Here is a 14,381-nt window from a genome sequence, read left to right as displayed (position 1 = left end):
CACTAGGTTTCTTTTTTAACTTTAAATCTTCTAACAATAAAAACATTTCATAATGCCCACTTTACAAGTAAGCTTTGAAAAAATAAACATATTGTTTCTGGAGTTTCACCTGGCTAGGTGTAATATTTCATCTGCTCTTTTGAATGGTATCTTTTAAAAATGCAAATTGCTCCCTTTACACCTGACTTTCTATTTCCCTGTGTTTATCTAATTACCATTTCAAACCACCTACTCTTCCATACATCGAGGCCTCTAGGCCAGCTGGCTGTAATCCACTTAACGCATGCGCACGCTCACACCCCCCCCCCCAATATCGTCGTGCCAATAGCCTGCTCTCATAGCCGCAGTATTTATATGGCTCATCCGGTTCAGTTTACGCCAATGGTAATGCCCCAGGACGATATTAATGGGAGACTCAATAGTGGTAATGCTGTTGAATGTCATGGGGCGATGGTTAGGTGTTTTCTTGTTGGAGATGTTCATTGCCTGGCATTTGTATGGCACGAATGTTACTTGTCAGCTGAAGCCTGGATATTCCAGGCCTTGCTACGTTTGGACATGACTCCTCAGATACTGAAGCAGTCCGTGAATGGCGCTGGACATTGTGCAATCATCAGCGAGCATCCCCACTTCTGACCTTATGATGGAAGGAGCTGAAGATGGTTGGGCATAGGACACTACCCTGAGGAACTCATTCAGTAATGTCCTGGAGCTGAGATGATTGACCTCCAACAACCACAACCATCTTCCTTTCTGCTAGGTATGACACCAACCAATGGAGAGTTTTCCCCCTTATTCCCATTGACTCCAGTTTTGCTAGGGCTCCTTGATGCCAAACTCAGTCAAATGCGGCCTTGATGTCAAGGGCAGTTATGCTCACCTCACCTCAGGAGTTCAGCTCTTTTGTCCATGTTTGAACAAAGGCTGTAATGAGGTCAGGAGCTGAGTGACCCTGGTGGAACACAAACTGAGCATCAGTAGCAGGTTATTGCTAAGCAAGTGCCACTTGACAGCACTTTTGATGACCCATTCCATCACTTTACTGATGGAGAGTAGATTGATGGGGCGGTAATTGGACAGGTTAGATTTGTCCTGCTTTTTGTGTACAGCACATACCTGGACAATTTTCCACATAGCCAGGTAAATGCCAGTGTTGTAGCAGCTTGGCTAGGGGCGTGGCAAGTTCTGGAGGACCATTATTATTACCGGAATATTGTCATGGTCCATAGCCTTTGCAGTATTCAGTGTCTTCAGCCGTTTCTTGATATCATGTAGAGTGAATAGAATTGGCTGAAGACTGGCATCTGTGATGCTGGGAACCTCTGGAGGAGGCCGAGATGGATCATCCGCCTGGCATTTCTAGCTGAAGATTGTTGCAAAAGCTTCGGCCTTATCTCTTGTACTGATGTGCTAGGCTGCCCCATCATTGAGGATGGGGATATTTGTGGAGCCACCTCCTCCAGTGCATTGTTTCATTGTCCACCACCATTCACGGCTGAATGTGGCAGTCTGCAGAGCTTAGATCTGATCCATTGGTTGTGGAGTCGCTTGGCTCTGTTTATCACTTGCATGCCAAACAGCATAAGCAACAAGTAGTCTTGTGTTATAGCTTCACCAGGTTGACGCTTCATTTTTAGGTATGCCTGGTGCTGCTCCTGGTATGCCCTCCTGCAGTCTGCATTGAACCAGGGCTGATCCCCTGGCTTGGTGGTAACGGTAGATGGGAGATATGCTAAGCCATGAGGTTACAGATTGTGTTCGAGTACAATTCTACTGCTGCTGATGGCCCACAGCGCCTCGTGGTTGCCTAGTCTTGAGTTGCTATATCTGTTCGAAGCACGGTGGTCTTGCCACACAACATGACGGAGGGTATTCTCAGTATGAAGATGGGACTTCGTCTCCACAAGGACTGTGCGGTGGTCACCCCTACCAATACTGTCATGGGCAGATGCATCTGCGGCAGGCAGGTTGGTGAGGATGAGGTCAATATGTTTTTCATTCTTGTTGGTTCCCTCAACATCTGCTGCAAATCCAGTCTAGCAGGTATGTCCTTTAGGACTCAAGCAGCTCAGTCAGTAGTGGTGCTAGGTGATGGACATTGAAGGACATGGAATACATTCTGTGCCCTTTCCACCTTCAGTGCTTCCTCCATGTTGAACACCAAGCAGGAGGAGCGCTGTGGGCAGGCGGTACATGGTAATCAGCACTTGTTTGACCTGGTGCCATGAGACTTGATAGGGCCTGGAGTCGATGTTGAGGACTCCCAGGGCCTCTTTCCACCCCCCTCCCCGCCCCTACTGTATACCACTATGTCACCACCTCTGCTGCGTCTGACCTGCCCTGGGGTGGTGTTTGGGACATTGTCTGTAAGGTATGATCCTGAGAGTATGCCTATGTCAGGCTGTTGCTTGACTAGCCTGTGAGACAGATGTAAGTAGGAAGGACTTTGCAGGGTGGCGTGTGGCCCGTCTGGTTTCATTCCTTTGAGACTTTTTAGTAGTTTCATAGAACTGAGTGGCCTGCTAGACCATTTCAGAGGGCATTTAAGGGTCAACTACATGTAGGCCAGATGGAGGTGAGGACAGCAGATTAGTGACATTAGTGAACCAGGTGGGTTTTACTTTTAATTCCAGATTTTTATTGAATTCAAATCCCACCATCTGCCATAATAGGATTCGAAGACAGCATTATTTTGGGTCTCTGGGTTAGTAGTCCTACGACAATACTACTACGTCACCGCCTCCCCATGTGAATAAGTGTGAAGTTATTCACTTTGGTAGAAAAAAGAAGGCGGCAGAATATTTCTTAAATAGTGAGAGTTTGGGAAGACAGGTGTCCAAAGGGACCTGGATGCCCCTGTTCATGAGTCACTAAAAGCTGACTTGCAGGTGCAGCAAGCAATTAGGAAGGCAAATGGCATGTTGGCCTTCACCGCGAGGGGATTTGAGTAGAGGAGTAAGGATATCTTGCAGCAGTTGTACAGAACCTTGGTAAGACCTCACCTGGAGTATTGTGCACAGTTTTGGTCCCCTTATCTAATGAAGAATATACTTGCCATGGAAGGAGTGTAACCGAGGTTCACCAGATTAACCCCTGGTATGGTGGGATGGCAGGATTATTTTGAGGAGACTGAGCCTGTATTCCCTAGAGTTCAGGGGTGAGCGCATTGAAACTTACAAAATTCTTACAGGGCATGTCTGGTTGGATGTAAATAAGATGTTTCCCCTGGCTGGTGAACCTTAAACCAGGGGATATAATCTCAGGGTAAGGGATAGGCCATTTAAGACTCAGATGATGAGGAATTTTTTCACTCGGAGGGTGGTTAATCTTTGGAATTCCCTGCTTCAGAGGGCTGTAGAAGTTCAATCATTGAGCATGTTCAAGACAGAAATCAGTTGATTTTTGAAGACCAGTGACATCAAGGGATGTGGTGATATTGTGGGCATTGAGGTAGATGAGGCTTCAGTTATACAGGGCATTGATGGCACCGCATCTGGAATACTGTATACAGTATTGGTCTCCTTATTTAAGGAAAGATGTAAATGCATTGGAAGAAATTCAGAGAAGGTTTACTAGACTAATACCTGAAACAGGCGGGTTGTCTTAGTAGGAAAGGCTGGACAGGCTAGGCTTTTATCCATTAGAGTTTAGAAGAATAAGAGGTAACTTGATTGAAACATATAAGATCCTGAGGGGTCTTGACAGAGTAGGTGTGGAAAGGATGTTTCCTCTTGTGGAGAATCGAGAACTGTTTAAAAATAAAGGGTCCTTCATTTAAGACCGAGATGAGGAGAAATCTTTTCTGAGGGGGTCATGAGCCTTTGGAATTCTTTTCCTCAAAAGGTGGTTGAAGCAGAAGCCTTGAATATCTTTAGGCAGAAGTAGATAGATTCTTGATGAACAAGGGGGTGAAAAGGTTTGTTGGGAGTAGGCAGGAAGTTGAGGTTAAAATTTGATCAGCCGTGATCAAATTGAATGGTGGAGCAAGCTTAATGGGTTGAATAGCCTACCCCTGTTCCTGTGTTCCTAAGATTGGACCCATTCGATTTCCAACACCATTGTGAAACATTGATCTCATTTTCCTTAAACCTTTATGTATTTTTATTTACCCCATGTTAATCTGGTAACCTTAAATCTCTTGTGATTAAAACAATTTTTATGCCTGGTCTTAACTTCAGTGTACTGACTTGGTGACCTTTCGGTTCTCTTCATATTTGGCATTTCCAGTGTTTTTTTTTATAAACATTCAGCTGTGTTCAAACTTTTTGAAGTAATTACAGTGCAGCTGTTCTTGCTGTTACAACATTCCTTTGAGATTAAATGGATGGTTCACCTCACATATTTTTCAAAGTTTTTTGACATACTATTGAAGTTTTGTGTGTAAAGCTAGGGTGAATGATGGAATGGGTTGGCACCCTTTTTACCTCCAACACCTGGGTCAAATCTAACTCTGGGCTGGAGTGAAGTCTTCTTTGCTGACTGGAAGAGTCCAACATTGGCACTCTTACGAAGAAGTCAGGCTCACAGTACAAAGCTGCTCTTAACTGGGCTCTAAATTGGCAGCTGGACTTGTAAAAGACCACAAAGGAGGGTTTATGTAGGAAGCTGAGCTACTACACTGCTGTACTAGAAAGTGCTTTTTTCATGATTTAACTTAAGTTTTGTTAGGGTAGCACAGAGGGAACCTTACTCTGCATTTATTCCATACTATACCTAATGTGATAGTGCTTGAAACCTACACTGGACAGTGTTAAATTCCCATTTCCAGAAAAAGCCAGAGCCAAAATCACTGATCTATCACTGACCTGCAGCAAGTTCAGCAGTTGTGAAAAAAAATCTAGAGTTTTATATATTGAGTTTTTTTTTTAATTAACTTTGTGGAATAAATGGTTATAATTGATGGATTTAAGAAACTAGAAATTATTTGACTCAAATGAAAGCCACTCACTGAACAGCATTAACAGAAGCTTCAAAAGCAATTTGTTGATCATCTGGATTGATCCTTACAACTTTACTAAACACTGGTATTTGGATTTTGCTGTTTGTTCCACAATATACCTTATTGATTGGATCCTCTTTATTTCCTACACTTATAGAGGAGAACTTTTAGTGTTTTTTTTCTTCTTCTGGATGTGGGCAGTGCTGGCTAAGCCAGCATATGTTGCCCATCCCAAATTGCCCTTGAGCGGGTGTGGTGGTATTGAGCTGCCGCCTTGAACTGCTGCAGTCCATGTGGTGTAGGTACAGTGGTGTTAGGAAAGGAGTTCCAGGATTTTGACATGGCAAAAGTGAAGGAATGACAATATAGTTTCAAGTCAGGATGGTGTGTGGCTTGGAGGGGAACTTGCAATTGGTGGTGTTCCCATTCACCTGCAGCCTTTGAGGTGGTAGAGGTTGCAGGTTTGGAAGGTGCTGTCAAAGGAGTTTGGTGAGTTGCTGCAGTGCAGCAGTAGATGGTACACAATACTGCCACTGTGTCAGTGGCGGAGGGAGTGAATGTTTGTTGGAGGTGATGGTTGGGATGCCAATCAAGTGGGCAACTTTGTCCTGGATGGTGTCAAGCTTCTTGAGTGTTGTTGAAGCTACGTTCACCCGGGCAATTGGCAAGTATTCCATTACACTCCTGACTTGTGACTTGTAGATGGTTGACAAACTTTGAAGAGTCAGAAGGCGAGTTACTGTCTGCAGAATTCCCAGTTTCTGACCTCTTGTAGCCATAGCCACAATATTTATATGGCTGCTTCAGTTCAGTTTCTGGTCAATGGTAACCCCCAAGATGCTGATAGTGGGAGCTTCAGTGATGGTGATGCCATTGAATGTCAAGGGAACATGGTTGGAATCTCTCTTGGAGATGGTCACTGCCTGCCACTTGTGTGGTGCGAATGTCACTAGCCACTTATCAGCCCAAGCCTAGATATTGTCGAGGTCTTACTGTATATCGACACGGACTGCTTCAATATCTGAGGAGTCACGAATGGTGCTGAACCTTGTGCAACCATCAGCCAACATCCCCACCCCTGACCTTATGATGGAAGGAAGGTCATTGATAAAGCAGCTGAAAATGGCTGGGCCTAGGACACTACCCTGAGGAACCCCTGCAGTGAGATCATGGGACTTTGAGATGATTGACCTCCAACCAAACCATCTTCCTTTGTGCTAGGTATGACTCCAACTAATGGGGTAGTTTACCCCCTGATTCCCATTGACTTCAGTTTTGCTTGGGACCCTTGATGCCACACACTGTCAAATGCTGCCTACCTCACCTCCTGACTTCAGCTCTTTTTTCCTATGTTTGGACCAAGGCTGTAATGAAGTCAGGAGCTGAATGGCCCTAGCGGAACCCAAACAGAGCATCAGTGAGCAGGTTATGGAGTCTTGACTGCTAATTTTCATGGTTTCTTTTTGGATTAAACACTCACTACATCTTAGATTTCCAAGACTTTATGGACTCTTGGAGATCTAGGGGATTTGTAAAATCATCTGATTTCTGTTGACCAGGGACAGCATGCTGCCCACTGTGAGTACAATATCTCGAGGAATCTGTATGCTGTATTTTTTCTATCTCTTGTTAAGTTACTAAAACAATGAGCTTAAATGTTCAGGCTGTAGTCCTGGAAATTAACCTCTAGAGCTCACCTTTTTGGAATATATGGCAGGTCACCTAAATAGGAATGCAGGAGCCTGTGATCTACAGGTTCAGACTTGTCGCCTGTGATGCTGCAAGGTGAAGTCAAGTCACTCAACCTACCCTCATCCCAGCAACTGTTACTTTTGACCCCATTTATAAGCCACTTCCCAGGCCTGGAACACAAAGGTGGACCCACATCTGCCATGGAGGAAGCCATTATGCTTCCTCACTGGGTGTACAGTCTTCGAACAAAGAGTTCCTTCTAAGTCAAGATCACAGGGCTCCTCAAAACACATCATCTTATCCCTTTCAAACCAAATGGAAAGCCCTAGTCTAGGGGAGCTTTCAGCTGTTTTGACACAAGTCCCCCAGGTCAGCCAAGCCATTTTGGGACCTGTTTCTATACAGGGCAGTTCTGCCCCTCTTGCTTGTGCCAGCTCCAAGATTGATCCGCTTATCAATCCTTTCCCTGTACTTGTTTAATTTTTCTTTTTCAAATATTTGTCTATTTTTATTTTGAAAGCTGTAAGGATTCTGTTTTTGTTTTCAAATGTCTCTATGGCCCTGCCCCTCCCTATCTTGACATTACCCTCCAGCTCCACAACCCTCTGATATCTGCGCTGCTCTAATTTTGGCGTGTTGAGCATCCCCAATTTTTAATCACTCCACCTCAATGGAGGTGCTTTCAGTTGCCTAGGCCCCAACTCTGGAATACCCTCCATAAACTTCTCCATGTCTCTACCTTGCATTCCTCCTTTTGGACACTTCTTAAAATCAACCTCTTGGATCAAGCTTTTGGTCATCTGACCTAATATCTCCTTGGGCAGCTCAATACTAAATATTATTTCATCATGCTCCTATGAAGCGCCTTAGGATATTTTATGTTGAAGTTGCTATATGAATACAAGTTATTTTAGGTAGGTTATTCCATTACATAACTTGCATGTAAAGGATTTTTTTTCCAACTCTCCTTGTTGTTCTGATGAAGACCTTGAATTTGTCCTTCAGTTGCTGATTCAGAATAAAAGGTTTCCTGCAATTATAACATTGTTTTTTTCCCATCTTTCAGATGTTAAAACAGTGGTCTCCGGAAGTGTATTGATATTTGCATAGGGTCCAATACAGACACACAATTGTGGAAACCATTGCCCTAAGCTGCAGGCAACCTATTGAAAATTAATTTGGCCTATGGAGGTTTTTATTTTACATAGATCACACAGTTTAAAACCCCTAAAGTTTGCTAATGATGATTATCTCCCTCACTCACACACCAAATAGATGAGAATCCTATGAAGGTAGCTATATATACTTAATGAGGAAGATTAGGCAGAACGTTTGGGAGTTTTTTGTATAAGCGTCACAAACTGATACGACTGTATATTAGCACTAGGTGAATTGCTCATTCATAGAGCCAGTGTAGACATAATGGGCCAAATGGCTGCCTCCTGTGCTGTAACAATTCTGTGATTATGTAAACAAATTCCAGCATGCTAAAATTTTGATATGTGGAATGCAGTATTGTTTTGTTAGAGTTGCATGTGGTATCTATTTCAACCACTAGATGGCAGAAACTGACTAAAGAAGCAGATAACCACAATTGCATTTAAGTTTGGTTCCGTCTTGGCCAGGTGGCCCAGCCAGGGAAACTGATTTTCATGGACACTTGCTCATCTCTTTTGCTTTATAATTTTCTTCGGCCATCTTGGTTTGGAAAAGGCCTTGTTTTAATCTTGTGGTGCATTTGTCCAAGAGGGTTTTTCCCCAGTAAAAATTCTTTAACTAGCTCTTTTTTCTCTCAATTTTCTTTGATTTCCTTCCCTCCCTATTGGATACAGTTCTGCAGATACTGCAGATTTTAGCGCCTCGGTCAAATAATCATATAGGAATATTGATGTTATTAGAACACCAAAGACATCACAGCCAAGCCTAATCTATTCCATATTAGTACTCCAGTTGTTTAGGTTGACAGATGTAGTGCCAGAGACCAGATAATGGAGCAACTGAACCACAATAATTGATCTGACCAATGCTAAATGTGTCATTTATCATAACAAATGTTAGCGGTTATGAATACATGAATAGGCCATTCAGTCCCTCAAGCCTATTCCACCATTCAATTAGATCATAGCTAATCACCATTCCATTTACACACCTTTGCTCCATAACCCTTGATACTCTTATCTAACAGAATCCATCAGTCAGTCTTAAATATTTCATTTTATCCAGCATGTACAGCGTTTTGGGAGAGAGGTCTAAATGTCAGTATCCTTTGTGTGGTAAATTACTTAATTTCACTCCTAAATGGCCTGGTTCTAATTTAAGATTACAACCCTTTGATCTGACTTCCCGCCAGAGAAAATAGTTTACCTGTACTGACGATCACCTCATCATTTTGAATACCTCCATTAGATCATCTTTTTGTCTTCAAAATTTAAAGTAATCTAAATCAAGCTTATGCAGCCTATCGTCTTAATTTAACCTTTTAAGCTCTGGTAACAAACATTCTGGTGAATCTGCTGTACCTCCCCAAAAAAAATGTGGTGGTAAAGTGCCCAAAACTGTACTCAATATTCCACATGGGGTCTGACCAATACACTGCACAATTGAAACATCTTTTTTTTGTATCCCATTCCCCTTGAGAGGCCTAATAAAGTGCTTAAAGTTGAAGGGTCTAGATAGTGGATAAGAAAGCCCTATTCCCCTTATTTGAGGGGCCCATAATCAGGGGGCAACGATCGAGAGTAAGAGTTTAGATTGGGTTTGAGGAGAGATTTTTTCACCCAGAGGGTCGTGGGGTATCTGGAACTTTGCCTGAAAAGGTGGTAGAGACAGAAACTTACAATAGTTAAAAGTACTTGGATATGCACTTGACGTGCTGTTATGGACCAAGGGCTAGAAAGTGGGGCAAGGCTAGATGGCTCCTTAACAGCCAGCATGTACACAATGAGCCGAATGGTCTCCTTAAATGCTGTAAATTCCTATGATTCCATGAGATAAAGCATACTTTGAGCTATAAAATTCTAGTTGCCTATCCTGAATGGCTGTTTGTCTGGCTTAAATGTGCCACATTTTTTCTATGATATTGAATAAACTATTCTAATGTTAACTGTGAATATGTTTTGCTGCAGAGACGATGGTAAAGATGGCTTAAAATTCTACACAAATCCATCATATTTCTTTGATTTGTGGAAAGAGAAAATGCTTCAGGACACTGAAGATAAGAGGAAAGAACGGAAGCAAAAGGTTCTTTTCATTGAATTTATATTTTCTAAAACAGAACTTGCATTAGTTTAAATGTACTGAAAGAATGAATGCAGGCATATATTGTACAATCATCAAGGTTTGCATGAAATGTGAACACAATTTGAATCTTTGCCAGAATTGGACAAGTTGAAGAAAGTCACAATTGCCCACCTCACAGTTGCTTAGTTTAAGAACTTCATTGTTCACCTTTTCCTTTATAATACGCTTCTGTAAAACTTGGGTTTTACTGAAATCGTATTTTATCCACACAGTCACTTCATATTCCAGTATTTCGCAACCTTGTATTAGCAATAGATGTGTACTTTGTCTTTAAACAAATGGGTCACTTTCCAAAAATAAAATATTGTGGATGCTGGAAATCTGAAATAAAAACAGAAAATGCTGGAAATACTCAGGTCAGGCAACATCTGTGGGGAGAGAAACAAAGTTAGTGTTTCAGGTCTATGACCTCTTATCAGAGCTGGATTGCTTTGCAACCATTTTTGAATATAATAGTATCTGATGCCTTTCTCTACTCTTACGCTTATGTGGCTTAATTCCATAAGTATCTCGCTTACATTCACCAAATTTCATTTGTAGCAGAAACCAATAGATCGTCCTCGAGAACCAGACAAAATACCTAGAGCACCTCAGGACAGGCGAAAGGTATGGGAGAAACAGGCACCAGGTCTAGAGCTTGCAGTTGATGGAGATTTTCCACCGAAGCACAGAGATAATATCAATGGACCACCAGTGTACCCTGAACCAAGGTTTGTTTCAATATTATTTTGAATATTTGGAATCCATACATAAAGTTTGCATATTCTTGTGTAAGTCAAAATGTAGGATAAAATAGGTATGTCTAGGATATTGTACTGTAGGATTTATTGACACATTGTTAGACAAAATAACGTGCATGATAAAGCACTGAAAGCTATTGGTAATGTTATGGCAATGCCACTCCTGAATGAAAACCAAATTCTTACGTTTTGTGATGTGTACGGTTACATTCTTTGAATAATTATATGTAATGCACTGCCTTAAAGTGTGGTTGATCCAGATTCAATAGTAAGTTTCCAACGGGAATGGGATATATGTTTGAAAAGGAAATAATTGCAGGACTATGGAGAAAGATTTGTGGGGTGGGATTAACTGGATAACTCCTTCAAAAGAGCCAACATAAGCACAATGGCTTGAATGACCCTTTTTTGTGCTACATGATTCTGTAAATGTGTAGTTATTTCCTGTCTGCTCCAGTAGGTTGAGATGCTACGTTTGTATTTTCAAGGCTCATTTGTTTTTATAAAGTCATTGGCTGATCAGAGAATGAACTAGACTTGCATCCTGTTAATTTTAGTCCAGTGATTCTTGTGGCTCATCCATTGGTCAATCTGTGCACAATGAATTGCTTGTAGGTGATGCATAATATGTAAGGAGAAAATAATTCTGTAGTGATAATCTTGCTTTTTCTTTAAGGATGGAAACATGTGTTGATCATCCAGATGACCACCTTGACCATCTTGTACAGTCCACAGTACCTTTTAGACATATTAGCGAACATACCAGTGGAATGAGTGACAAACTCTTTGTTTCAAGACCACATGAGCCACCCCCACCTCCTCCAGTACAGACAGCAGTTGACGTGAAGCCAGTGCTACCAGCTTTTAGGTAATTAAAAGTTCATTGCTGTCCTATTTATCGTTGAACATTGACTGATTTCAGAATCAAACCTGATTGTAGCCCCCATGGTGATGCCAAATGCAAATTAAGGACTGCTTTGTATTGTTTTAATCAGCACCTGATTCCATTTTTATCTATCTAATCGTAGTCAGAGTATTACTTGCAATGGCTTCTGTTTCTGTTCCTGCACTATGATCTCTTTGTGTCCCCAAGGATCTATCTTTGGCCCATGCTATCCCTCAGTAACATCACCTGAAAGCACAGTGTTAATTTTCACATTACATTGAAGACCTCCAGCTCAATGCCACCTCTCTCAACTCCTCTACTGTTGATAAAGTTTCAGGCTGCTTACCTGACAGCTGGTTCTGGATGAGCAGTAATTACCTCCAATTAAACATAGGGAAGGTTGAAGCCATTGTCTTCGGTTCCCACTCCAAACTCTGTTTTGTAGTTACCGACTCCATCCCCCTCCCTGGCAACAGGCTGAGATTAAGTCCGAGTGCCCCCAGTTCCAGGACTTGTAATGAATTAGTGCACCTGGTGAAAACACGCTTCCAGCCAAAGCCATCCATAATAATGCAGTGTTTTAAATTTAATTCAAAGATTAGGGCCCCAGGGGAGTCCATCGTGACCTATCTCTCAAACGTTAAGCAGTTAACAGAACACTGTGACTTCAGGGACATATTAAACTATATACTGCGGGACCAATTAGTTGGTGGAGTCATGATGATGCCATACAGCGCCATTTACTCACTGAGGTCGACATCAACTTTAAGTGCACCCTAGAAATCTCCCTTGCCATGGAAAGCGCTGTGGGACTCTCACAGGCTTTGCAACGCCTGGAAATTGGTGCCGTACTTCATGTTGGGCAGGAACCTGCCACCGAGCGTGGCGCGAAAGCCAGACCTGCAGAATTGAAGCACAATTCATTGTCCACTATGAAAAACATTATAAAGCCTAACAGAAATGGTTCAGCAGTGACTTCAAGACAAAGTTGCTATAGATGTGGTGACCATGAGCGGATACCTGTAAATTCAAAGAGGCAGAATGCTATTACCATCATAAGAAGAGTCATGTGGTTAGGTAATGCCGGACAAAGCTAAAGCAGTCTGCAAAACAGCAAACAAACATGATAGAAGTAATGGGTACAACAATGGCTGAGGCTGCTACTCCTGACGTTCACTCCTTATATAATGTGACTGCTGTGAAGACCAAATTACTGTAACATTACAAGTTAATGAGAAACCAATGAAAATGGAAGTGGACACGGGTGCGTCGACTGCAATGGTGGGAGAGCACACTTTCAGGCACCTTACTGAAGGAAGACAGCCAGTAACAGTCTCAGTCCCAGTCCCTTACAAGCAACAGACAGCCCAGCTGCCTGTAATAGTTGTGAAAGGAGAAGAACCAATTTTTTAGGCCGAGACTATCTACAGAAGATCAAACTCAACTGGCCTGGGATATTTCATCTAAAATCAGATGGAGTTCCAGAACTTCTAAGAAAATACAACATGGTTTTTCGGGATGAACTAGGGATGTTAAAGGCATGCAGACCAAAATACATGTGAAACTACAGGTGACACTTTGCTTCTTATACATTGAAAGAAAAGTTTCACATGGAGCTGTGCCAGCTAGGAAAGCAGGGCATTATCCAACCTGTTCAATTCTCGGAATGGGCTGCACCCACAGTTACAGTGGTTAAGCCTGACTGCACCATACAGACCTGTGGAGACTATAAGTTGACCGTAAATAAGGCAACCAAACTAGACAAGTACCCTATCCCAAGGATTGACGACTTGTATGCCAAACTGGCTGGAGGCAAGTCCTATACGAAATTGGATATGAGCCACACTTAGCAGCAAGTAGAGCTGGATAGTACATAGAGCACATAGTCATGTACTAGAACACCTAGATCCCTCTGCACCTCAGAACTCAGTCACAAAAAGTTAGTATGCAGGTACAGCAAGTAATTAAGAAGACTAATGGAATGCTATCCTTTATTACCAGAGGGACTGAACATAAAAGTAAGGATGTTATGCTTCAGTTATACAGGACATTGGTGAGACCGCATCTCGAATAGTGTGTGCAGTTTTGGTCTCTTTATTTAAGGAAGGATGTAAATGCATTAGAGGTGGTTCAAAGGAGGTTTACTAGATTGATATCTGAAATGAATGGGTTGCCTTATGAGGAAAGGTTGGACAGACTGGGCTTGTTTCCTCTGGAGTTTAGAAGAGTGAGGGATGACTTGACTGAAGTATGCAAGATCCTGAACGGCTTTGACAAGATAGACGTCGAAAGGATGTTTCCTTTTGTGGGTGAGTCCAGAACTAGGGGGCACTGTTTTAAAATTTGGGGTTGCCCTTTTAGGACAGAGATGAGGAGAAATTTTTTCTGAAGGTGGTGGAAGCGGGGTCATTGAATATTTTTAAGGCATAGGTAGATTGATTCTTGTTAGGCAAGGGAATCAAAGGTGGGAATGTGGAAATCGAAACACAAGATGATCAGCCATGATCTTTTGAATGGTGGAGCAGGCTCGAGGCGCCGAATGGCCATCTCCTATTCCTATTTCTTATGTTCTTATTAACAGACACAAGGGTCTCTATCAGTACACCTGCCTACCCTTGGGGGCCTCATTGGCATGTGTAATCTTCCAGCGAACAATGGAGAGCCTTTTGCAAGGACCCCCACAAGTAATTATATATCAAGGTGATGTTCTCATCACGGGATTAACCTAGACAGAACAGTTAACTAACCTGAAGGAGATGCTAAGGAGGTTCATGGAAGCTGGCATATGGTTAAAGAAGGAAAAGTGTGCATTTAGGGCACCAGA

General features: G+C 42.3%; 1 protein-coding gene across 4 annotated transcripts in view; it reads left to right on the top strand.

Annotated features, from left to right (window-relative positions):
• Window positions 1–14,381, top strand: part of wasf1 (WASP family member 1) — a 151,045-nt gene that overhangs the window by 127,225 nt on the left and 9,439 nt on the right. For all 4 annotated transcript variants that reach the window (XM_078542587.1, XM_078542586.1, XM_078542585.1 and 1 more), the window contains 3 exons: window positions 9,757–9,871; window positions 10,472–10,641; window positions 11,348–11,539. In XM_078542587.1, the coding sequence (XP_078398713.1) occupies window positions 9,757–9,871; window positions 10,472–10,641; window positions 11,348–11,539 (477 nt within the window). The remainder of the gene's footprint in view (window positions 1–9,756; window positions 9,872–10,471; window positions 10,642–11,347; window positions 11,540–14,381) is intronic.

Source organism: Cetorhinus maximus, chromosome 5 (genome assembly GCF_964194155.1).
Source record: "Cetorhinus maximus chromosome 5, sCetMax3.hap1.1, whole genome shotgun sequence".
Lineage (NCBI taxonomy): Eukaryota > Metazoa > Chordata > Chondrichthyes > Lamniformes > Cetorhinidae > Cetorhinus > Cetorhinus maximus.
This window is presented reverse-complemented; position numbering and strand designations above follow the sequence as displayed.